Consider the following 25,166-nt stretch of genomic DNA (forward strand, 5'->3'; position numbering starts at 1 on the left):
ATGACTAACTGTAAATGCTGCTTTAGATTTTTACAGCATAAAACAGAAAACTTAACTCCTAGAAAGTTGGTGAAATAAATTTAAATTAAATGTAATTTCCCCAATGTATTGAATCTCAGTAATTGCTATTCACGTGATATCTCTTTCTGTGTAAGGCTGTATCTTGGATTACCTCGTTTTCTAGGACTCTATACTCTTGCAAAAATGCTGAATAACCACTTTTTGTCTGTTGCTGAGGTTTTAAGAATCAAATGTCACACTTACTCCATTTTCTTTCAAATATTTAATCATATCCAACAATAACTGACATTTAAATAGTGCTTTCAAAATAGTAAATGACCCAAGGTGCTTTTCAGAGGGGAAAATAGATGCTGAGCAAAGAATTAGGAGGTGATATAAAGCATGGTCAAAGAGATAGCGTTTAAGGAGTGGTGAAACGTGCAGTGTTTTCGGGGGAAAGTTTGAGTGTAGGATTCAGGTAGTTGAAGGCTCTGCTATTCTGGAATGGAAGGAGGTGCGATGCAAAGAAGACCAGAATTGGAAGAGTGGAGGGCATATGTTGGCGTGTAGAATTGAAGGAGGTTGCAGGTGCACAGTGAATGGGGTCTCGGAGGGACCTGTAAATGGGATTGAGTATTTTGAATTCAGTATGTGGGGGGGACTGGGTGTCAGTGGAAGTTGGTGAGAATTTTGACAAATTGTAGAGTTAGTTGGGGGTGGGGGAGAAACAGAGCCAGTGGGAAGAGCAAATAGAGCTTGATCCTCTAGGTGACAAACACATGGATGAGCGCTTTAGTGGTGGTGAGAGTGAGGTCGGGGCAATGACTGACAGTACTGTGGAAGCCCTTGCAGAGTAAACTGCATTCTATTGAAAACATGAGCCATGGAATTCTGGTATTTGGACTTCACCAGAATTACTAAGTCGATGTGTCTAATTTAACTATCCATATGAGAGTTTGACTTTGTGTTGTGGCTCATAGTAAAATAATGAACAATTTAACCTGTTTCCACAGAGCACTAATTGCATAAAACGAATACGTCAGGAGTAGAATTTGCATTTTGGGATGAGGTAGTAGGTTGTATAGTTTTAGGGTCACACCCACACTGGGAGATAACTATACAATCTACTGTCTTTCCTAAGGTAGCAGAATATCTTCCACAGCAAAATTATATCCATTGTTTCATTGTATGCAGTGCTGTTATATATGCATTATACAGTAGAGCCAGGTGACACTTATTTTGCATCTTGTACACACCATTTAGAGGAGATTGATGGTATACAGGGTGTGTTCTTATCTAACCTCATTCATGGTACTGACTGCAAATACAAATTGCAAATCATTACATACAGTTTGTTGGTTTGATTTCTTTTTCCTGTGCCTATTTTGTGGGAGGTGTTTGTGTAGGGATTCCAATAAAGGATAGTGTCTTACAGTCCAATATTTCATGTGATGCGTGATCGAAAATTTTCAGTGCAAATGTTTGCACAAACTAATTTCCCGAGGGATTTCATTCAATTACTTGGGTGTATTTCGGATTAGTATTTAGCCAAATAGTGCAGCAAATTTGCCTAAACAGTAGGATGCTGAGCTTATTTGGTTCATTTACTATACACTGAAATTGCTCATTAATTTATTTCCCAGTTATCTTCGTAGCCAAATTGAGTTTGTCTGTAAAATATTTTTGTCCTTTAGAATGCATTTGAAATAAGTACAAAAGCTCCCCCCACTGGCTCAGCCAACTTACCCAGTGAGCAACTGAGCCATACAGACTAGGAAGGTGCCAAATTGTGCATCTGTCTATATCGAATTAGCTGATCTCAGCCAAGTTGGCAGTATGAGCACAGCAGTTGGCCTCAAGATCAGCCATGATCTATTGAATGGTGGAGCAGGCTCGAGGAGCTGTATGGCCTGTTCCTAATTCTTATGTTCTTGGGTTCAATAGTGCTGGGTTTGGGTGGGAATAGTTAGTGAAGCTTCCTGCTACTGATCAGTATCCAGCAGGCCTACTTTGAAAAGTGCATGCATGGACATTAGATGAGGGCAGGATTGGCTTCACTATGATGCCTCCTACAATCGAGCAGCCTATCCATACTTATTGATGTGGCTCAAGATGACAACTTTGACAAGATACCGGAAGGTGACTGTCATCCATGAACTATACCCCAGGATTCGGAGCTTTCAGTAGAGATGGGGGTGAAATGAATCATTTTCAAAGCAAAGAGTTTACAAAAGCATATTATAATTGAAATAGCTTTTTTTTTAAAGAATGTGCTTAATGTTGAGTTTAAAAAAAAATCTTCCTCTGTAGCAGAGAAATGCAATTATTTTCACTAAACAGTAGTACTTTTTTTGTGAACATAAAATAGATCTAAGCCTCTTACAGAAAGTAACTCCACTATATAGTATTTGTACTTTAAAATATTTCATTAATTTTCCATTACAGAAAAAAGCAGCAAGATGATCAATGTGGATAATATGGTGAGCTCCTGGGTAGAGGTAGTAGGTTGCATAGTTCGAGGACAGAGATTTTGGCCCAAAGGAGATAACTATACAACTTGCTGCCTTTCCTAGGGCATCATACCGAACATCACAACCGAACGTCTTAACCTTGTACAGACCTGACCGATCAACCCACGATAACGTCATCAAGGTGATGTATAATAGTATGGATTTTGGTCTATTTGTGAATTTCTGTATGTGTTTAACCACGATCTAAACTGCCTTTGTAATAGTTTTCTGTATTTGTTGGTATAATTTATCTGAAAACAACACTAAGACTTTTTTGAAAATGTTTGCCATTCACTTTTGGTGTACCTAATTTGTGCTACCTGCAATTTTTTTGTTAATTTTATTTAAATATTCTTTTTCTCTTTGTGATTGTAAAGAATGTCTTATTTGCCAATAGTCAATACTTTTATTAGTATAAATGGGTTGCTGAACTCTCACGAGTCTGTTTTGAGATTGTTAGGTGAAAGGCCTGACTGTCCACTGAAAATAGCCAGGCCACTTTTGCTGTTCTTTGGGCCCAGCAGTAAAGTCTATATGTACTTATTTTAAATTCAGTGCTGCGCTGCAGAGGGTTATTAAACATTAGTCCAATATTTAAGTATGGGATAGATAGTTTGGGGAGTGGCAGAAATATTCCTGATTTTGAGGATACTTTATAAGGACAATTACCTAGATTTTGCTGGAGCGGGGCATGTCTTGTTAGTTAGACGTTTTCCCCTCATCTTTCATTTCAAAAGTTTTGTCCTGCGAGTTGCTGGAAGTGCGAGCTGGTAACGGCACCTGGGACCTTAGTGAATGACGGAATTGTCCTTAATCATGAGATTGAAAGATTCAGAAAGAAACCGAGGAACGACTGAGAAGGAAATGGGGTGAATCAGAGTCAAATCAGGTACGGAAAGAGAGAGACAGAAAATAATACCTGTAAACTATGTTAAAGAGCCATAACTGAAATAAATTGTTTCCACAGTTCCAATTTCTTCGATTGTGCCATAACATAACTATCTCCGCAAATAAGAATATTCAGATATTTAAAACCAATGAAGCGACATGAGTGGAGATACGATTTTATATAAAGTACATTTTGCATGTTGCAGGCATACATAAATTTAATGTAGTTGTTACTTTTGAAAATCTAGCTTACTATAACCATACTCCTTGCTATAACATGCCATGTATGTTGCTAAGAATTTGAACTTTCAAACCTGTGTGAAATCTGCACTACATCGGTTCACTTTTTTAAAATAGAAAAATGTATATGCATTCTCAGTTTATATAATACGTAACAATACTTGAAGATACGTGAGTTTTATCAAAAAATTGTTCATGGGATAGGAGTGACAGTGGCAAAGCAACATTTATTGGCCATTCCTGTTGCCCCAAGGGCATTAAGAGTGTGAAACACTATGGATTGGAGTCTTACGTAAGCGAGACCAGGGGTGGTAGGTTCCTTTCCCTGAAAGACATTAGTAAACCAGTCCAACAACTTTCGGCATTATTTCCTCGTCCGGATGTATTGAATTCGCCAGGCTAGGTACAAGTCCTGCTGTGACAAAGTCCATTTATTTTTTTGTATTTTTTTTTAATCTCTCTTGCTCCAGAAAATGTATTGATTATTGTATTTATGCAAAACACCCAATTAAAAAATCTTTTCATGAATTGAAAGAAATGTTTAGTAGCATTTAATTATTTTATATGTTCCTTTCCCGATAAAAAGGTTAGAAGAAATCAGCTTACATAGGAACTTGTATTCAATGTGACATCCTCAGAAACTAGTTAACCTGCAATTTTCAGTACTTTTCAGCTTGCCAGAGTCAATATAAAATACACAGCTAGTCGAGATTCAGTATACAATCTGGTGATCTGCACATGGCATAAGCTAACAGTCTGATTCAATAGAGTCCACATTTTCAGTTACTTTGCACATGAATTAATTACAATCGAAAAAGTTGCATTTCTGCTGTACAGAGTGTAGTAAGTCTTTGGAAGTCTTACAGATTGAAACAGTATGCTTTTAGAACGTCTTTTCCATCCTTTGATTGAACAGCACCCACAATACTTACATAGTCACACACTACGCTTCTAAATCCCCTGTGGAAAAAAAGTAATGCTATAAAACTACATATTACTTGTTCTTGGAAAAATACAGTCTTTGAAAATTAGGTTCCCACCAGCTTGTTTTATCACAAATTATTGTTTTAAGGAGGACTGGTCTACTTCTATGGAATTTGCTCCCTCAGGATTCTACTCTGGAGCCAATACATCTGCAATGGGTTCTCCTGCCCTGTATGCACCAAGTTCCATCCTTGTCCTATCCCCATTCTTCCCTTTAGCACCAAATCCATAAGTATTGTTTTTGTACTGTCTGGTCATTGATGAACCAGAATTTCATGAGCTTCAACACTGCCAAGACTAAAGAAATCCTGTTACACACCTGCTAGAAATTCCACTCTATCCCTCATTCCATCTCCCTCCCAAGCTGCTTGCTCAGGCACAAGCCAGCTTTGTGCAACCATAGAATCTTAATAACCCCAAACTGTGATACCCAACCTTTTTATTTAAAACCATAGAAACAGTAGCAGGCCATTCGGCCCTTCGAGTCTGCATCGCCATTCAACATGATCATGGCTGATCCTCTATCTCAACAACATATTCCTGCTTTTTCCCCATACCCCTTGATGCCTTCTGTGTCTAGAAATCTATCTAAGTCACCTTTTTAAATATATTCAGTGACTCGGCCTCCACAGGTTCACCACCCTCTAAGTGAAGACATTTCTCCTGAGACTGTGATCCCTTGTTCTAGACTTCCCAGCCAGGGGAAACATCCTCCCTGCATCCAGTCTATCCAACCCAGTCAGAATTTTATACATTTCAATGAGATCCCCTCTCATTCTTCTAAACTCTAGTGAATACAGGCCTAGTCGACCCAATCTCTCCTCATCCAACAATCCTGCCATCCCAGGAATCAGTCTGGTGAACCTTCGCTGCAATCCCTCTATGGCAAGTAAGACGACCAAAACTGCACACAATACTCCAGGTGCGGTCTCACCAAGGCCCTGTATAACTGTAGTTAATACATCCTTGCTCCTATTCTCAAATCCTCTTGCAATGAAGGCCAGCATGCCATTTGCCTTCCTAACTGCATGCTGCACCTGCATGTTTGCTTTCAATGACTGGTGTACAAGGACACCCAGGTTCCTTTGTACATCGACACTTCCCAAGCCATCACCATTTAAATAATATTGTCCTTATGTTTTTCCTACCAAAATGGTTAACTTCACATTTATCCCCGATACACTGCATCTGCCATGTGTTTGTCCATTCACTGAACCTATCTAAATCGCCTTTGCATCTGCCTCACAACTCACAATCCCACCTAATTTTGTGCATCAGCAAACTTGTAAATATTACATTTGGTTCCCTCATCCAAATTATTTATATATATTATATAGTGAATAGCTGGGGCCCAAGCACTGATCCCTGTGGTACCCCACTAGTCACTGCCCACCACCCCGAAAGAGACCTGTTTAACTGACAGGAAACAGAAGTAGGAATAACCAATTTTCAATCCATGCCAATATATTACCCCCAATCTTATGTGCTTTAATTTTGCACACTAACCTCTTATGTGGGACTTTATCAAAGGCCTTCTAAAAATCCAATTACACTACATCCACTGGTTCTCCCTTACCTATTCTATCAGTTACATCTTAAAAAAAATCCAGCAGGCTTGTCGAACATGATTTTGTTTTCATAAATCTATGTTGACTTTGTTTAATCTCGATATTATCTAAGTATGCCGTTATCACATTCTTTATAATAGACTCCAGCATTTTCCCTACTACTGATGTCAGGCTGCAGTTCCCTGTTTTCTCTCTCCCTCTTTTAAATAGTGGGGTTACATTTGCCATCCTCCAATCTGCAGGAACTGATCCATAATCTATAGAATTTTGGAAGATGACAACCAATGCATCTACTATTTCCATGGCTACCTCTTTTAGTACTCTGGGATGCAGATCATCAGGCCCTGGGGATTTATCTGCCTTCAGTCCCATTAGTTTCTCTAGCACTATTTTCTTAAATTCCTCTTGCCCACTAGACCCTTGGTTCCCTAGCATTTCTGGGATGTCATTTGTGTCCTCTTCTGTGAAAACAGAACCAAAGTATTTATTTAATAATTCTCCTGTTTCTGTCTGTAAAGGACCTATATTTGTCTTCACTAATCTTTTTATTTTTACGTACTTGTAGAAACTTTTGCAGTCGTTTTTTTATGTTCCTTGCCAGTTTACTCAAACTCTATTTTTCCCCTCAATCAATCTTTTGGTCCTTTTTGGCTGAATTCTAAACTGCTCTCAATCCTCAGGTTTGCTACTTTTTCTGGCAACTTTGTATGACTCCTCTTTGGATCTAATACTATCCTTAATTTCTTTTGTTAGTCATGGTAGGGCCACTTTTCCTTTTGTGTTTTTACGCCAGAAAGGAATGTATAACTGTTGCAATTCATGCATTCGTTCCTTAAATATTAGCCATAGCCTATCCACCATCATGCCTTTTAATGAATCTTCCCAATCTATCATAGCCAATTCATTCCTCATACCTTCGTAGTTTCCTTTGTTTAGATTTAGGACCCTAGTTTTGGATTGGACTACTTCACTTTCAATCTTAATAAGAAATTCAGTCATGTTATGGGCACTCTTCCCTAAAGGACTCCGCACAACAAGACTGTTAATTAACCCCTTCCCATTGCACAGTACCCAATCTAGGATAGCCTGTTCTGTTCCCTAGTAGGCTCCTCAACATACTGGTCTAAAAAACCATCTTGTAAACACTCCAGGAATTCATCTGCCACAGTATTATTACTAATTTGGTTTGGCCAGTCTATATGTAGATTAAAGTCACCTACGCTTACTGTATTACCCTTGCTACATGCATCTCTAATTTTCTGTTAGATGCCACCCCCTAAACTACCACTACTGTTTGGAGGCCTATAGACAACTTCTACCAATGTTTTCTGCCCCTTGGTGCTCCTTAGCTCCATCCAAACTGATTCTACATCTTGATTTTCTGAGCCAATATCCTTTCTCATGATTGCTCTGATTTCATCCTTTACTAACAATGCCACACCGCCCCCTCTTCCTTTTTGCCTGTCCTTCCTAAATATCGAATATCCTTGGACATTCAGTTCCCAACCCTGGTCACCCTGCAACTATATCATATTCGTTTACATCTATTTGTGCTGTTGAAACATAGAAAATAGGTGCAGGAGCAGGCCATTCAGCCCTTCTTAACTTGAATACCTTATTACGGATGCTTCGCACAATCAGTTACAATGCTTTTAAATTTGTCTTTTTAATATTATTAGACATCTTAACATTATTTTGTACTATAATGTTAGATGCATTATAACATGGACCATCCTGGAGCAAAAGGTCCAGGTAACTTTCTCCCTCCCTGATATCTCGCAATGTCTGCAGCTCGGACTCCAGCCAAGCCGCAGACACTTACCGCAGATGTAGTCGCCCTGGACTAAAATGTCCAGAAGCTCCCACATATTGCAGCAGCAACACATCTCCTGTTTTCCCATTATATTATTTAATTAATTAGTTTAGCGTTAATCAAGTATTCACCCTATATAGTTGACTAAATTAGTTAAACAAATAAAGGTTAGTTTTTAGTATTTAGACCATCTACATCCATCTCTAGAACATGTCTACCTCTTTATCTCATTGCCACAGAAATTCTCATCCAAGACAATCATCTTCAAACTGAGTTCTCCAAAACCCTACACAAACTTGGGTTCTAACATTTCTGGGATGTTATTTGTGTCCTCTTCTGTGAAGACAGAACCGAAGTATTCTAATAATTCTGCCATCTCCTTAAAATCTATTTTTAAGCCCACACATTTCATCACTTCCCCATACTCCTTGGTTCTCATTTTCTTCTCATTGAAATGGCTTGTTAAAGGTGTTACATAAGCAACATTGTCATTGCTATCATTATTCATGCAAATACCAGGAAACAGACTGTACCTGGACCTCAGCAGAGATCCCCCCAGTAAATGGTAATTACTTTCCAGACTGAGACATTTGTTTGGTTGCCTTTTCCATGTATATACTCTAAGCGACAAATCCATTGATGCAGTGATCACACGGAAGGGATCCTTTATAGAACAAAACAATGTGAGAACAGATACAAATTAGCACTGCTACTTAATTATTGCCCAACAGTATACATAAACTCATACCACAGAAATTCCACTGATAGGTTCCTTATGGTCACGAAAGCTGGCAAGCTGTATACCATCAATGGAAAACATTTTCAGTTCTGTGCCTTGTGCTATAATGATGGTATTAATTCCACAGCCTTCCAGAAGTATATCATTTCTCCAGCCAGCTACTTTGTAAGTGAAATTTCCAACCTGTTCAGCTTTTATAAATGAAAAACAGCAAATAATTAAGTTAGCTGTACATTACAGTTCAAAGTAACAATCAGTGGAAGATACATTAAGGCTTCATATCAATCCCATTCTTAGCTCTACTTAATAATTAAATCAATAGTTCTACTAGCATCTGCAGCTTTATGAAAATATGGATCATACTGAAATTTAGACAAACACACACAGCTGTTAGATCTGACTGGTCATGAGGCTTGCATTCAAGTGCATTGCTGCCCTCCAATAACTCATTAAAGTGAACAGTGCTCATGTGTGAACCTAGACTGCATGCAGGCAGGGTATTTGGCCATGGTGAGTGAACAGCACTTGTGAGCCCAATTGTGCAATCACCCAATGTTTGCATATTTGCATTCGATAGCTGTCAGGAGTAGGAACCTCATGGGCATTGAGGCCAATTATAATGTCCCTACTCTCATCTGGCTGAGTTCACTTATCCCAGTATAAATGGTGGATGGAGCATGAGACCATCAGGCTATGTTGTAATGCACTAATCAACTAAATCAGAGAGGCTTATTTTGCTCTCAATCTGAACTAACATAAATATACACATAAATAAACTGTAAAGTGACTACTGCACTGGGCTGAACGAAGAAGCTGAAGCTTGTAGAATAATAAATAAGGATTGTCTGCATTCAAAAACAACGCCTGTGGTAATTATAAATAAATTCAAAACCTTTTGCAGAATAAATTCATATGATTCCCACATCACTTTGCATTATGTTATGCCTTGAAATAGAAGTCTTTAATACCTTGTATTTCCAGTTTGCGATTTGTTTTCTGAAGTGTGATATCAAGAGTAACAATACTTTTTTCCGAAGACATGACATTGCTGTGGGTTATAGTAACGACTCTGGATGTTTTTTTTGGTAACCAACAAGCTGCGAAACAACTGTTTAGTGCTAAAGAATCTGCTGTCAATCTGTCATCATCAAGAGAGTTCATTAAACTTTCTGTCCGCAACACCTGAAGGAATACATCTTGTTTTAGTGACTTTGTTCCTATATGAGACTGTATATTTAGTTGCATATTTGATAAATTTGGTTTATTCCATCAGAGTAATTGTCTAGCAGGTTTAGGAAAAATAACAAAAGTCCAGTCTGTTTTATTGACCTACACTATTTTCTTTAAAATAACATTCACTTGATGCAAGTTTGGTTTTATAATCTTTAACATTTAGCAAAATGGGCAGAGATCTGAATTAAGAAAATTCTGAAAAACTGGGGCCCATTCAGAATTAAATTTGCAAGTCATCCCTTTGACTGTAACTGGAAATGGAGGGGGAATGTCTGTTTTTGTAACTCTATTCTATCTAGACATATAGTGAGCATTGATGGGATATTTGTGCATTAATGAAATAGAGCTGCAACCTTACAGAAAAAAATTAACCCTGTTATTTTCCATTTCAAAATCTATAATCTGAATAACTTTCTGTAAATTTCTAAAGCTGATATTGAAACATTAAAAAAAAATCACATCTTGCTCCAGTTTTGATTTGGGTAACAGATGAGAAGAGTGTTCAGTTTATATAGTACCTCAGGACAACTCAAAGCCCTTCATAACCAATAAACTATTGTTTTAGAGGCAAACCCAGCAGCTATTTTGCACCAAGCAGGGTCGAAATCGGATGCATCACCGGATAATCTTTGGTGGTGATATTAATTAAGGATTAAAGTTGGATCTTTTACATCTACCTGATCTGGAAACTCAGTTTAACATCTTACCCAAAAGATGACATCTCCAACAATAATGCACTGAAGTTTAGATTAAGTGACTTTGTCCTGGAAGGGGGGGGGCTTGAACCTTTGATCTATCAACATTAGGTACAAACTTTTCTTTGTGGACACAACATAGCCAAAGTATCATTGTCCTTTTATAAATAAAATTAATTTATTTAAAATTATAGTGGTAGCCATTGTAGAAATTGCACATCATCTTTTTGAACTAATTTCTTTGAGCTCTTAATGACTACATTAAGAGCTCAAATTTTATGATACAATGCCAATTTTAACTGGATGGACAATTTTGTAGGACACAAATTAACCACACTATCCTCCTCAAACAGATGTCTGATATACACTTCCTTTTACGTAAGGCTTTGCACCAGATGCACTAAATTGTAAAATTTACACCTATAAATCTATCAGGATTCTGTTATACTACAGTGCTGGTTTTGCCTAGAGCGTGATGGAAGAAGCAAGTTGCACTATTGCCTGCACTTTACACACTGCCTAATGATAACGCTCTACATACACATGCAAGTATGCATGTTCAACTTCAGTTACTGACCAGCTAACTTTGATTAGGAGTGAGCAGGCAGGAACATCGGCACTCCCCTCATATTAAAAGTGCCAAAAATTACATTTAACATGTCCCCAGTCAGTCCATTGGATTGCCTTGTAATCTTTAAAGCCTGGCTTTGCATAGGGCTGGAGTTATACTACAGCCAGTATGAAGCCCAAGCAGTGTCTACTTCCTGAAGGTGACTGCACAGCTCCTAGATTTAGTGCCAATCTGATTATTGAGTTACACTATAACCTTTGTGGTGATGCACATTAGAAATTGCTCTGCATCAATGTGAGGAGTAATACATTGCAATGATGAAGGAGTAGGGCTGATTCCAACAACACTGGAGTGCTGCAAGATCTATAGCACCAATCACATTAAACATTGCAGCATTTTATATTTGTAAAAGACAAGTTACAGGGTCATATGGGGTAACTGTTTACCTTCGTAGAGATGTCATGACTTTCCTTTGTCCCAGCAATGATCCATTGTTGATCTGGTGATACCAATAGAAAATCTACTGCATGAGTGTCAATCAGTGATAGAGAGATCTGGCTGAGACTAGGAATGGTTAGTGTGATCAGTGCACCTCCTCCAGTACCAACCTACAATGAAAAACAAATATTAAATCTTTGTACATCACCAAAAGATGCAACAATTTTTTTTATAACCAAATTTTAAATGAACCTATTAAATTTTTTATTTGGTAAAAGTTTACATTTGAAAATGCAATTTTGCTTTTTTATTATGGTGTAATCACAAACTAAGGAACAAACCAATTGGGGTAAAATTCCTTGTTCATTGCATAGAAACAATAATGTAAATAACAAGTACAATTCAAACACATGGAGATCACAAGAATGTGTTACAAAAACAGAAGTTATATTAGAAAATCCACCAGATAATACATTCTGAAAGATTAATACCAGTGCTGAAACCAGGGATTTTCTAGATTTACAAAACACAAGCAAAATGACACTGATGCCAGCTATAAAATCCTTGTTCTGAGGTATTATCTGAACTGGAATTAATTTTAGAATTTTTAAAAGTGCAAGAATCAAAGCACTAACAGTACTATATGGTGTCAAAGCATAATTATATAAATATTTGATCATTCTATATTAAAGTATTTTGACCATTATTATTCCCTTGCATCCTAAACAGGTTTATGTGAAGCAGTTTAAAAAAATAAGCAAGCTTAATTTAACATCTAGCTATGAAATAAGTAATAAATATCTGGCTTTTAAATCAAACTTCTTACTTTTAGCATAGTTCACACTTCAAATGTGTCTGTAGCACAAAACAGATGTCCTGGTTTCCTGATTGGCTCAAATAACCAAGTGATTTTCTCAATAGGAAAAGTTAAAAGCTAACATGATGCTTCCTCACCCACCATATTATATATTTCTACAAATATGGTTTCTAACATAATAAAAACAAGTGCAATACTTTCCAATTATACCTTGTCATATATTCAGCAACTTTTGCCTGCACAAGCAATTTCTTTCTCAGCATCCTCAGCCTTTCCTTCTGTTTCACTTCTGGATCTTATTCTCCTTATCCAATGTGCTTGTGATCATCTCGCATATAGGATTTACCCCCTCCCTTTTAGGCCCCTCCACCCATGTGGCTTTTGATCTCACTGAGGTCTTTCCACACCCTCACTGTCATCAGTCTGCGCCTCTTGTGAGGGATACGGTCACCACCTCCCATGAGCAAAACCATCGAAGATCAGTTATATTGATTAAGAACATAAATCATAATCAAAAATAGCCATTTGGTACTGCACTTCTATACCTCCCAAGAGAGCAGATACAACTTGGACTGTCATGAACAGTTTCCAAATTATTTCCTGTCCGAGTCTTATCAAACAAAAATTGCAGCATAGCAATCAAAATTATACAATGAAAAATCCTGGGGAAAAAATAGGAAAATTGGAAAAGGCAGCACTGATTAGGGAGAATCAGAAAAGGAAAATAATAGCCCGTAAATTGTGGTGTCTGACACCGTCCTGAGTACACTTTCGTAATCCCTTTGAAGTTCTGCATTTCTGTTTGCGCATGCACGAAATCCGGAATTTGCGGCTAGTCAATATACGTGCTGACAGGCCATCCACAGGGATTCTGAAAAAGCAATCGCTGGCGCAGAGTTGGGCTATTTGGGCTACACTGGCCAGTATAAGTCTTATGGTTGATGCAAGCAGATAAAGGGCCTGTTTGCATCAGCGTAAGGGGCTATCGAAGACTTCAATACTTATACATCCAAAATTATGCAGTTTATGCAAATATTGCCCGATTACAGTTTTAATGATGTGTGAAATTATCAATAAATTACATTTTTATTCAGTTTGGTGGAATGAAGGTAAAATAAATAAAATTCAAATTCTGTTAATTGTATAATTTTTACATTTTAAGTTTCTATTGGAAATCCCTTCCTAAATGCAATGGAATTCTTCTTTGTCATTGGAGGACCGGGCTCACACGACCCCAGATACGCTTCCGAACCGTCTGGGATCCGTGGGCCATTACGTGAGCCTCAAGGCTCGAGACCGCAACTCTTCACAGCTTAGGCGCCTGGAGATCATTTTGGAAATGTTTTGCGGGTCGGAGGCATATTCCAGAGGTACCCCTCCAACCACAATTTCTAGGCCATAATTTTAGAAACAGTATAAAAGAGATAAGTAGGACATGGACACTGAACTGCAGGATAAGATAGAATGATTGAACAAGAAAAAAACATCACAATTAATTTACAAAGATTAGGAAATCTGAGCACCATCTGTGTTGAACAGAATTCTTAATGCCAGTTAATGTCTGTTGCCCATTTTTTCATCGCGAGTGAAATGGTGTCACATTCTCTTGGGAGTGATGGGAAAGTTTCCCTTCACATTTTCACTTTCAGCCAAAAAGAATCAATTCTGTATCTTTCAGTCTTCTATAAGGCCTTTGTCACAACTTTGGGTAAGCTAACAGGACAAACACGGAACACATAGCAGAATGCTTTGTTGTCTGAAACCCATACCAAAGAAATACAGACATACAGTCTAAAACACTGGATTCCCAATCTGAATGCATTCTCTAATGGACATTCAAAGTCATAACTTTTCAGCCGGGCTATTACACCATATTTTAGAGCCATATCAGTTCTACAACATTCAAGTATATCTGTTGAACAGTCATGGAATATTGACCATAGCCATGGAGAATTCACTGACCCAATCCTCCCGGAGGAAGTATTATGACTGTGGATGGCATAACTTTCTATCTAAAAGGGACAAATAAACAAAAGTATTAAAAATAATCAATTTCAAAGAACATTACAAATGATTTGGCTCATAAAAAAACAAATTGAAAGTCTGGCATCTGATCTAAACTCTTCTTACCTATAATCGTATCTACAGACAGCTAATAAGCACATTTTAAAATTCTAGGACACAAATATTGAATATATAATATAAACACAAAATGTTGGAAATACTCAGCAAGTCAGGCAGCTTCTGTAGAGAGAGAAATATAGTTAATGTTTCAGGTTGATTACTTTTTGTTAGAAGGTATTAAATATATATATTGACATACAGTTAAACAGAGCTGGTTATCCATGTTGTAGGTCACTAAACTGCAAACTGTAGATGAAGTAGCATATACGGCCAATTCATCTCCATTCTGTCCATTCCAGACTTTGATTTTTCCTTTCGAGTCTGCGCTGATCACAAGGTACTGTTGTGGAACAGTTAGTAATTTCACCAACGGTTCTTCTTGCACTGGAGCTGACCATATTTGTTCACCCTTTGAAACAAAGGAACATTACTGATGTGTTGGGTGATTTAATGAAGTATAAGTGAATGAACCTTCTGGCTGTATACAGTTTTATAAGAAACGTTATGCACGTATGAAATGCATGTGCTGAATTAACTTTTCAAAATCCAGAGTCATAAGAACATAGGAAACTACTTAGCCCAACCAGATGGCTTCATTTTCCAAGATTTGGTTTCCTTATACCTTTACTTTCTGCTGGACCAGGATTCGTACATTCCTTTTTGAATGCTTCAGTGGAGTCAGTATTTACCACACTGAATGGCAACCTATTCCATAGGTTGACTATTCTCAGTGTAAAGAAAGTATTTACCTTAAATTTAGCTCATAGTCATGACTTCGGTTTTGTTCTTTCATAAAATCTCAACTTCATTGAATCCATTTATTACTTAAAAAAATTGAATAATCTCCCCTTTTAACATTCTTCTTAATGAAGAGGTTTAGCTTCTTCAATCTCTTTTCAGTACTCAAAGACCTAAAGCCTGCAGTTAACTCTGTTTTCTCTGAATCCTTTTCATACCCTATTTCAAAAAGATGAGAAGAGGCAAATACAATACTTCATGTGGGATCCCATTAGTGTTTTACAAGGTATCAGGGTCACTTCTTTGCATTTACTACAGATTAATTTATACACCCATTTAATTATGGCAACTGACACTGCGAGAGACATACATTGGCTTCATGTGCCATACTGGCACTCTTGAGGTTTCTGAATAACAACTCCATTACTTCCAATTGACAAACTCACCTGGGGGGAAGCCAATGTTGGAGGAAAGCCAATGCTGGAGGACCAAGGCACTCATGTAAAGAGATTTATCATTTTGTACATATTTTCTTGTATTTAACAATGTATATTGTACTTTTATAATGCACACTGACTAATTAAAATGACAATTATCAGCAATTCTAAAAAATTACTGAACTATTTAACATTAAGTGGATTTATAACAGATTGTGCCAACCTCTTGAATGCTCCATGCTCGCAGTGTACAGTCTCCAGATGCTGTACAAACCAATGATTTCCAGACCCCAGTATCAAATTGATGGTCAGGATTACTCAGGTATTGCAGGCCAATGATACTGCCTTCAAAGATTAAAACAGACATAGGTACCATTAATAGTTTTCAGTTCATTAGGAGGAATGGCTGGTTACAAGCAGTATTCAGACTGAATGTTAATTTTTTTGCAGCTTGGGATCTTCTGTTTCTAATTTTTCTTTTTAGACTATCGGCCCAATTTTAACCCGTCCCGCCTGGCGGAAACGGTGTGGGCGGGGTGTTAAAATGGCGGTCGGGGGAACCTGCCACTTTCCCACAATGTACCTGATCCCCTGCGATTTTAACTCCCGGATTTTCGGGAGCGCTGGGGCCACCCTGATAGCAGCTTGGGAGAAGCCTACGCTTTAAGTCCCCTGTCGCAGCAGCATCTGTGTTCCCCCCTCATTCCGTGACATTACTGACTGCCGACACAGAGAAGCTTCTGGCTCGGTGTCCTAACTACCTGCCTCTGCTTCGGGTGACCGGAAACGGGACCAGCTGGTTGCCGGGAGCCTGAAGGGACGAGAGGGAGGGGAGAGGTGTGGGGCTGGGGTAAAGAGGGACTATGTACCAGAGGATGGGCATTTAGGGGGAAGAATGGGTAACTGGGGGAGAGGGAAGGTCAAGAGATTGTGATTCTGGCTGAGGCTGGGGGGGGGGAAAAGAGTGACAGGGGTCGACGATGTGGGGGGGGGGTGGTGGGGGTCAGGAGATTGGGGGCCTGCGTGTGGGGTGGGGTGGGGGGGGGGGGAATGGGGCCCAACATTTTCTGCAGAGCCGCAGCAGCAATATGGGGGCGGCACCGGGAGAGAAGCAGCCAGTAATGGGGTGAGTGAAAGCTGGGGACTTTATTGTGGGTAAATAGTGAAAGATTGTTTCCACTGGTGAGCGAATGGGGAACAAGGGACTGTGGATTCTCACTGAAAGTTCCATATAGACCATTAGTGAGTTATTATATTACTGTTAATTATGAAGGGACAGAGAATCTGGCTGGCAGAAGCAGCAAGCAACTTGGGGATGCACTGTTGCGTTTGCCTCCCACCAGTTGCACACTTCAAACACTGGCTGCATGTTGGACCCTGGCGGTTCAGCATTTGGAAAGAATCCTGCAGGAAAACTTGATGAGGAGCATATGCAAGCACACAGAGTGCAGCCATGCACAGGTAGTAGTGAAATTAGGCAAAAGCATTTATCCTTAAAAAAGCAGGCAGCTCATCAGCCACCTCTTCCCTACTGCAGTAGGCCTGAGGCCTGCCACTGCATTTACCCACCCAAAGGCTGGTGGGAGGCTGGGGAGCCTGCCTCCCATATTTAAATGGCCCTGGGGCCAGAAATATGGCTATGATCTAAAGGGGATTCTTGGAGGCAAGCAGACATCCCGACCTGCCAGAGATTCACCCCAACTGGTTGGGTGGGGGAGGGGAAAGCGGTGGACAGAAACCCTGTGTTAAGATTTATTTTGTTTGTACAGTATTGCATGAAACCGAAAGCCTTTTTACCGCTTTGCCTACTTACGTCAAAGACCAGGCAACAATCCTGTGTGATCAGATACAAAACCATTCACATTCCTTCTGTTCCAGCTTGTGAACTGTCTTGTTGTCAAAATTGGCTGCCCACACTCAATAGTTACTCCTTGTAAAAGCAACCCTAATTGTGCACTGCACTCATTTTCAACCAGCGCATTTTTGAAGAGGTTTAGTTTCAAAGTGAACAGCTGGACTCACCCCTCTTTTCTTCTATTTGTTCCCTATGCTGGCTGCACATTTTGTCTGCAAATTCTACTCTTTTTAAAAGAGAAACAAATGGATGAAAAAAGGGATAACTTCCAAATTTTCTTTATCGCAACAAAACAAAACCATTTTCCACTTACCACTATGGCCCCTCAAAGTTGTGCAGGTATAGTCAGCCGTGCTGCGCCCCGTTGCCATGTGCTGCTCCATTTTGGAACGATGAAAATAATACTTTTTCCAGGATTTTATTCCACTATCGGTATTGGAGAGATTGCAGAAGATCCAGCGCTCCAGACACAATCTTCTATAAATCCAAATATCATGTATAAGCGTCAAACATTTAGTGCAGCCAAGTCATCCAGAGTCTTACGTAAAGGTTTTTTAGTTGCAAAAGTAAACCTTTTGAGATGGGTTTTCTTACTTGTTTCACTTTGCACTTCTCACTCCAGCTCCTAATTTATTAAATGTTACTGTGTACACGTGTCTTCCACTACACGTTGCTGACTGCAGGGAGCTGCACACAGCAGGGGCACGTTGCATCCATAAGATGCTGCCTGCCTCTCTTCCGCGGTTACATCCGAGCCAGGGTGTCCCTGGAGATCGAGCACGCGGTGTCCACCGGTATGCTCGCGGCCTTCCGCAAGAGGTGGGCACCGGAGGGACTGGAGTGCATCATCACCCCCGGCAACCAAATTTGAATTTGATTTAAATGTCTAAAGTTTAATTTGTTTAAATTGTCGATTTTAGTGCCACCCACCATTTCCCCATTTTTGCCAGGGGGCACTTGTATAATTTGTGTTTTAGTGCCCTCAAAAAAAAACAAGGGGGCACTTGTTTGAAAGTGTGTGTCCCCCTTTAATCAGGGTCACTTGATTTAACGATTGAAATTGTTTTCAACTAAAATAGTTGCACCCATAAGATATCAACTGTGACTCAGTGGAAGCACTCTTGCTTCTGAATCATTACCAAGCCCCCCACCATCAACATCCTGGAGGTCGACACTGAGCAGAAACTCAACTGGATCAGCTACATAAACACCATGGCTACTAGAGCAGGAGAGAGGCTGGGTATTTTGTGGGGAATGACTCCCCAAAGTCTTTCCACTCCCTACAAGGCACAAATCAGGAATGTAATGGAATACTCTCCATTTGCCTGGTTGAGTGCAGCTGCAACAACACTCAAGAAGCTCGAAACCATTCAGGACAAAGCAGTCGCTTGATCAGCACTTCATTCACTAGCCAAAACATCCATTACCACCATACTGTGGCTTCGGTATGTACTATCTGCAGGATGCATTGCAGCAATTCACCAAGGCTTCTTCGGCAACACTTTCCAAACTTACAGTCTCTGCCACCTAGAAGGACAAGGGCAATAGGTGCATGGGAACACCATCCCCTCCAAGTCAAACACCATCCTTTTGTACAAAAGCAATGCCCTGACAATAACCATTAATACAATAAACAGCAGCGGTGTGTCAGCCGTGGCTCAGTGGGTAGCACTCTCACCTGAGTCAGATGGCTGTGGGTTCAAGTCCCTCTCTAGACAAAAATCTAGGCCAACACTCAAGTGCAGTGCTGCACTGGCAGAGGTGCCATCTTTTGGATGAGGCCCCATCTGCCCTCTTGGCTGGATGTAAAAGATCCCATGGCACTATTTTGAAGAAGAGCAGGAGACTTCTCCCTCGTGTCCTGGTCAGTATTTAGTCCTCAACCAACATTACTAAAAGTAGTAACAGATTGCTATTTGTTGGACTGTTTCCTGTATTACAACTGGCACAATGCACCATACAGGCAGCAGTAAAGAGCACAATGTACTGTACAGACAGCAGTAAGGAGCACAATGTACTGTAGGTAGCAGTAAGGGGCACAATGCACTGTACGGGCAGCAGTAAGGGGCACAATGCATTGTACACATACAGGCAGCAGTAAGAAGCACAATGTACTGTACAGGCAGCAGTAAGGGTCACAATGTACTGTACAGGCAGCAGTAAGGAGCACAATGCACTGTACAGTTAGCAGTAAGGGGCACAATGCACTGTACGGGCACAGTGCATTGTACACATACAGGCAGTAGTAAGGAGCACAATGCACTGTACATGTACAGGCAGCAGTAAGGAGCACAATGCACTGTACACATACAGGCAGCAGTAAGGAGCACAGTGCATTGTACACATACAGGCAGCAGTAAGGAGCACAATGCACTGTACATGTACAGGCAGCAGTAAGGAGCACAATGCACTGTACACATACAGGCAGCAGTAAGGAGCACAATGCACTGTACATGTACAGGCAGCAGTAAAGGGCACAGTGTACTGTGCACGTACAGGCTGCAGTAAGGGGCACAGTGTAATGTACAGGCAGCAGTAAAAAGCACATTGTACAGTACAGGCAGCAGTAAAAAGCACAATGCACTGTACACATACAGGCAGCAGTAAGGGGCACAGTGTACTGTACAGACAGCAGTAAGAAGCACAATGTACTGCACAGGCAGCAGTAAGGGGCACAATGCACTGTACACGTACAGGCAGCAGTAAAGGGCACAGTGTAATGTACAGGCAGCAGTAAGAGACAGAACATACAATGCAGGTGGTTGTAATAGGCACAATGGACCACACAGGTGGCAGTAATGGACTAGCCTCACCTCCACAGCCAGGGCGTTTCTGCAGCGTCATTCCAAGCCTGTAATTACAAGATATAAATATTTATCCTCTGATGGATTTCAATCCGGCCAAAAAATCTATTAAATGAACAAAGTGCATAGTTTACAGTTTGTTGTAAAGAGGGCGACAAGTCACTGGAACTGCCAGAACAAATGTAGCCGATGAAGTCATGTCAAACCAGGTAATAACAGCTCATTCCCATGCATGACCAGATTAAGGGGCGGTGGGGGGGGGGGGGGGGGGGTCAATGGTGAACCACAAAACTTTATCTTTTCAATCTTGCAAATTTACTAAATAATTCTAACCGGCACCAGTTGGACTTACTCAGACTCTTGTCTCCTGATTTCCAGACTTGGAGCAAGACCTCATTATTTTCATCACCAACTATAGTACCTTTAACATAGAAAAACATCTCAAGGCACATCAGAGGCGTATGTCAAAACAGGCACGAGCCAAAGAAGGAGATAACGACTGAACCCTTGCCCACGTATAGTTTTAAGGAGGGTCTCAAAGGAAGAAGGATTTGGAGAATTCCAGAGTGTGGGGCATAAGAGACTGAAAGCATGGCTGCCAATGATGGGGTAAAGGGAGACCGAGATGCACAACAGGTTGAAGTCAGAAGAACGGAGAGCTTGGACTGGAGATAGGGAATGGTGGGGCGTGGCCATGGATGGATCTAAACACAAGGATGGGTATTTTAAATTTTGGGTATTTGGAGACAGGGAGCCAGTGTATATCAGCTACAACAGGGGTGATGGATGAGCAGAACTCGGTGTGGTGTGGGATATGGGCAGCAGAGCCAGGAGAGCAGTGAAATAGTCAAGTCAGGCAGTGAAAAAAGCAATAGATGAGTAGTTTCAGCAGCAGATGGGCTGAGATAGGGGCAGAGGTCGCTGATGTTGTAGAGGTGAAAATAGATGGCCTTTATTATGGAATGGTTATATGGTCAAAAAGTTGGCTCGGGTTCAAGTCGGATATTGAAGTTATGAAGAGTCTGGTTCAGCCGCAGACATTAGCCAGGGAGGGGGATGGACTCCATGGTGGGGTATACAGTTTGTGGCAAGGACTGAAGGTGATAGCTTCAGTCTTCCCAATGTTTAGCTAGAGGAAATGATGGCTTATCCAACACTGGATGCCAGTCTGAGAACACAAAGGCAATGAAGAGTTCGAGAGAGATGGTGGAGAGGTAGAGGTGTCTGTCATCAATGTACATGTCTAAGCTGACCCTATGCCTGTGAATGATGTTGCTAAGGGGCAGCATGTAGATGAGGAAAAGGAGAGGGCCAAGGATGAATCCACAAGGGAACTCTCAGGGTGGCGGTGTAGGGGCAGGAACATAAGCCATTATCAGAGATGTCTGTCCTGAGCAGATAGATACTGTTGGAACCTAACTAGGATAGTGTGATTGACTGTGTCGAAGACTGCAAAGGAAAAGCAAAACGAGGTGGGTTAATGAACTAACATAAGAAATAGGAGCAGGAGTAGGCCATTTGGCCTCTTGAGCCTGCTCCGTCATTCAATAAGATCTTAGCTGATCTGATCATGGACTCAGCTCCACTTCCCTACCTGCTCCCCATAACCCTTTATTCCCTTATCGCTCAAAAATATCTCTATCTCTGCCTTAAATATGTTCAATGACCCAGCCTCCACAGCTCACTAAGGCAGAGAATTCTACAGATTTACAACCCTCAGAGAAGAAATTCCTCCTTATCTCAGTTTTAAATGGGCGGCCCTTATTCTGAGACAATGCCCCCTAGTTTTAATTTCCCCTATGAGTGGAAATATCCTCTCTGCATCCACCTTGTCGAGCCCCATCATTATCTTATATGTTTCGATAAGATCACCTCTCATTCTTCTGAAGTCCAATAAGTATAGGCTCAACCTACTCAACCTATCTTCATAAGTCAACCCCCTCATCTCCGGAATCAACCTAGTGAACCTTCTCTGAACAGCCTCCAATGCAAGTATATCCTTCCTTAAATACGGAGACCAAAACTGGACACAGTACTCTAGGTGTGGCCTCACCAATACCCTGTACAGGTTGTAGCAGGACTTCTCTGCTTTTATACTCCATCCTCCTTGCAATAAAGGCCAACATTCTATTTGCCTTCCTGATCACTTGCTGTACCTGCATACTAACTTTTTGTGTTTCATGCACAAGTACCCCCAGGTCCCTCTGTACACTGCAGCACTTTGCAATATTTGGCCATTTAAATTATAATTTGCTTTTCTATTTTTTCTGCCAAAGTGGAAAACCTCACATTTTCCCACATTATACTCCATCTGCCAAATTTTTGCCCACTCACTTAGCCTGTCTATATCCCTTTGCAGATTTCTTGTATCCGCCTCACAATTTGCTTTCCCATCCATCTTTGTATCATCAGCAATCTTGGCTACATTACTCGGTCCCTTCTTCCAAGTCATTAATATAGATTGTAAATAGTTGAGGCCCCAGCACCGAACCCTGCAGCACCCCACTAGTTACTGTTTGCCAACCTGAGAATGACCATTTATCCCGATCACAGTCAGAGAACATTGCTTGTGACTTTGGTTAGGAAGAGAGAGCAAGAGCAGAACTGGATGGAGGAAGCAGGTTGTTGGGAGTGCAGGCCCAGCATCAAGTTTCTACAAGGCCAATTCATGTGCGAGCCTCATTAAGGCTTTCGATTTGGGACAAAAACAGTCACAATTTCTGCAGATTAATGCTGGGTTTTCTCTTTAGATTGGGCACAATGGAAGCTCTATCGCTCCAGGAGCTCTTACATTGACTTTAGAAGGACTTTTTGTTGTTGTTTTAATATTTAGTCCCTTATCTCTGCAGTAGTCTCCCATCCATACTTGGTTAAATCTGAGCGAGATTTCTACTGACTCCAGAAATAAACAGGATTGCAGTAGTCTCCATACCTTGGTAGGATCGGTGTAAGAGGTAACTGGGCCTTGAACGGATCTATTTCTGGACCAGGACCATTTACTCGGGAACCCCTGCCTTAGGTTATGGTGTAGATCAGGAAGAAAAATAAATACACAGAATAAATCAGCTTGCAGCATTTCTAGAGGGAATTCCTGCAGTGCTTGGCGATGGGGCTGGGATGGGGTAACAGGGGCTCACAGACCACAGCCCAAAGCCCCTGGGTCTGGGGAGAGGGTAACAGGGGCTCACAGACCAAAGGCCCTGGGTCTGGGGAGAGGGTAACAGGGGCTCACAGACCAAAGGCCCTGGGTCTGGGGAGAGGGTAACAGGGGCTCACAGACCAAAGCCCCTGGGTCTGGGGAGAGGGTAACGGGCTCACAGACCACAGCCCAAAGCCCCTGGGTCTGGGGAGAGGGTAACAGGGGCTCACAGACCAAAGCCCCTGGGTCTGGGGAGAGGGTAACAGGGGCTCACAGACCAAAGCCCCTGGGTCTGGGGAGAGGGTAACAGGGGCTCACAGACCAAAGCCCCTGGGTCTGGGGAGAGGGTAACAGGGGCTCACAGACCAAAGCCCCTGGGTCTGGGGAGAGGGTAACAGGGGCTCACAGACCAAAGCCCCTGGGTCTGGGGAGAGGGTAACAGGGGCTCACAGACCAAAGCCCCTGGGTCTGGGGAGAGGGTAACAGGGGCTCACAGACCAAAGCCCCTGGGTCTGGGGAGAGGGTAACAGGGGCTCACAGCCCAAAGCCCCTGGGTCTGGGGAGCGGGCGCTGCGCTGCTCCGGGGCTGATGTGTCTCAGTTGCGGCCAGTGTAGGCACCGCTCAGTCCCAAGCCCCGCAGGCTCCAGCTTGCTTACCCCGTTCACCTGAGAGGCCCGTCTCAAATCCTCGGGCTCTAGGTGAGTGAAGATGTGGATTAAACAGTCCCGAGGGAGGACAGGGGCCGGAGACGTCTCCATCGCAGCCAGAGCTGCAGGGGGCAGGGCGCGATTCCAAGGGGCTGCCTTCAAACAGCGCAAACCAGCCGCGTAGTTTCTCAATGAGCCACTCCTGAGAACACAGACCAATACACACAACTTCCGGCCTCTCCTCTCCTCTATGGCATCCCAAAAGGCACAAATATGTGAAAAAAAACGTTCAAGGCTTTGAGCTCAGAGATAAAAGTAAGAGTGGTCAAATTCTAGGAATCAAAGCTGCAAATATTCTAAAGCCAGTGGATCAAGGTCATGAGCCAGGCTTGGCTCAGTTAGAAGCATGCTGTGCCTCTGAGTCAGAGATAATCCCACTCCTGAGGTTTGAGCACAAAATCTAGACTGACGTTCCAGTGCAGCACCGAGGGAGTGTCACACTGTCAGAGGTGCGTCTTTCAGATGAGATGTTAAACTGAGACTCTGGCCTCTCAGGCAGATGTAAACGGTCTGCGTGACACTATTTCGAAGAATAGCATGTGAGTTATCCCTGCTGTCCTGGCTGATATTTATCCCCCAACCAACACCACTAAAACTGATTATCTGGCCATTATCACATCGCTGTTTGTGGGAGCTTGCTGTGCTGCTGCATTTCCTACATTACAAAAGTGCTTTGCAACATCCTGAGGTCACAGAAGGCGCTATACAAAAGCAAGTCTTCCTTTTCTTTCCTGAGTTGCCTTTTGCTGCAGGCATGTTTGTCATCTATAACGTGAGTCCTTACCATCTTGAACAGTCCTGAGAAACTCACCAAGGAAAGTAATGAAGCGACGAAACTCCGATGATATTTTGCTCAATAGTGAGG

At 41.4% G+C, this 25,166-nt stretch overlaps 1 protein-coding gene across 1 annotated transcript; it reads right to left on the reverse strand.

Moving 5' to 3' along the window:
• Positions 1–3,558: 3,558 nt before the first annotated feature.
• Positions 3,559–24,473, reverse strand: fbxw12 (F-box and WD repeat domain containing 12). The gene is made up of 10 exons (XM_070895325.1): positions 24,251–24,473; positions 20,464–20,501; positions 17,964–18,127; positions 16,019–16,140; positions 14,820–15,029; positions 11,688–11,849; positions 9,711–9,924; positions 8,752–8,933; positions 8,537–8,667; positions 3,559–4,598 (listed from the first exon to the last, which is right to left on the reverse strand). The coding sequence occupies exons 1-10, from the start codon at positions 24,350–24,352 to the stop codon at positions 4,499–4,501; spliced, it is 1,425 nt and encodes a 474-aa protein (XP_070751426.1). The 5' UTR covers positions 24,353–24,473; the 3' UTR covers positions 3,559–4,498.
• Positions 24,474–25,166: the final 693 nt, after the last annotated feature.

The sequence above is a fragment of the Pristiophorus japonicus genome, chromosome 12, assembly GCF_044704955.1.
Source record: "Pristiophorus japonicus isolate sPriJap1 chromosome 12, sPriJap1.hap1, whole genome shotgun sequence".
Classification (NCBI taxonomy): Eukaryota; Metazoa; Chordata; class Chondrichthyes; family Pristiophoridae; genus Pristiophorus; species Pristiophorus japonicus.

Excerpts from the sequence above, each read along its gene's own strand:
- fbxw12 (XM_070895325.1), bottom strand. The coding sequence starts at position 24,352 with ATGGAGACGTCTCCGGCCCCTGTCCTCCCTCGGGACTGTTTAATCCAC. Across the intron at positions 15,030-16,018 it reads GAGCATGGAGCATTCAAGAG|GGTGAACAAATATGGTCAGC; the intron begins GTTGGCACAATC and ends TTTGTTTCAAAG. Across the intron at positions 9,925-11,687 it reads GTCATGACATCTCTACGAAG|GTGTTGCGGACAGAAAGTTT; the intron begins GTAAACAGTTAC and ends GTATTCCTTCAG.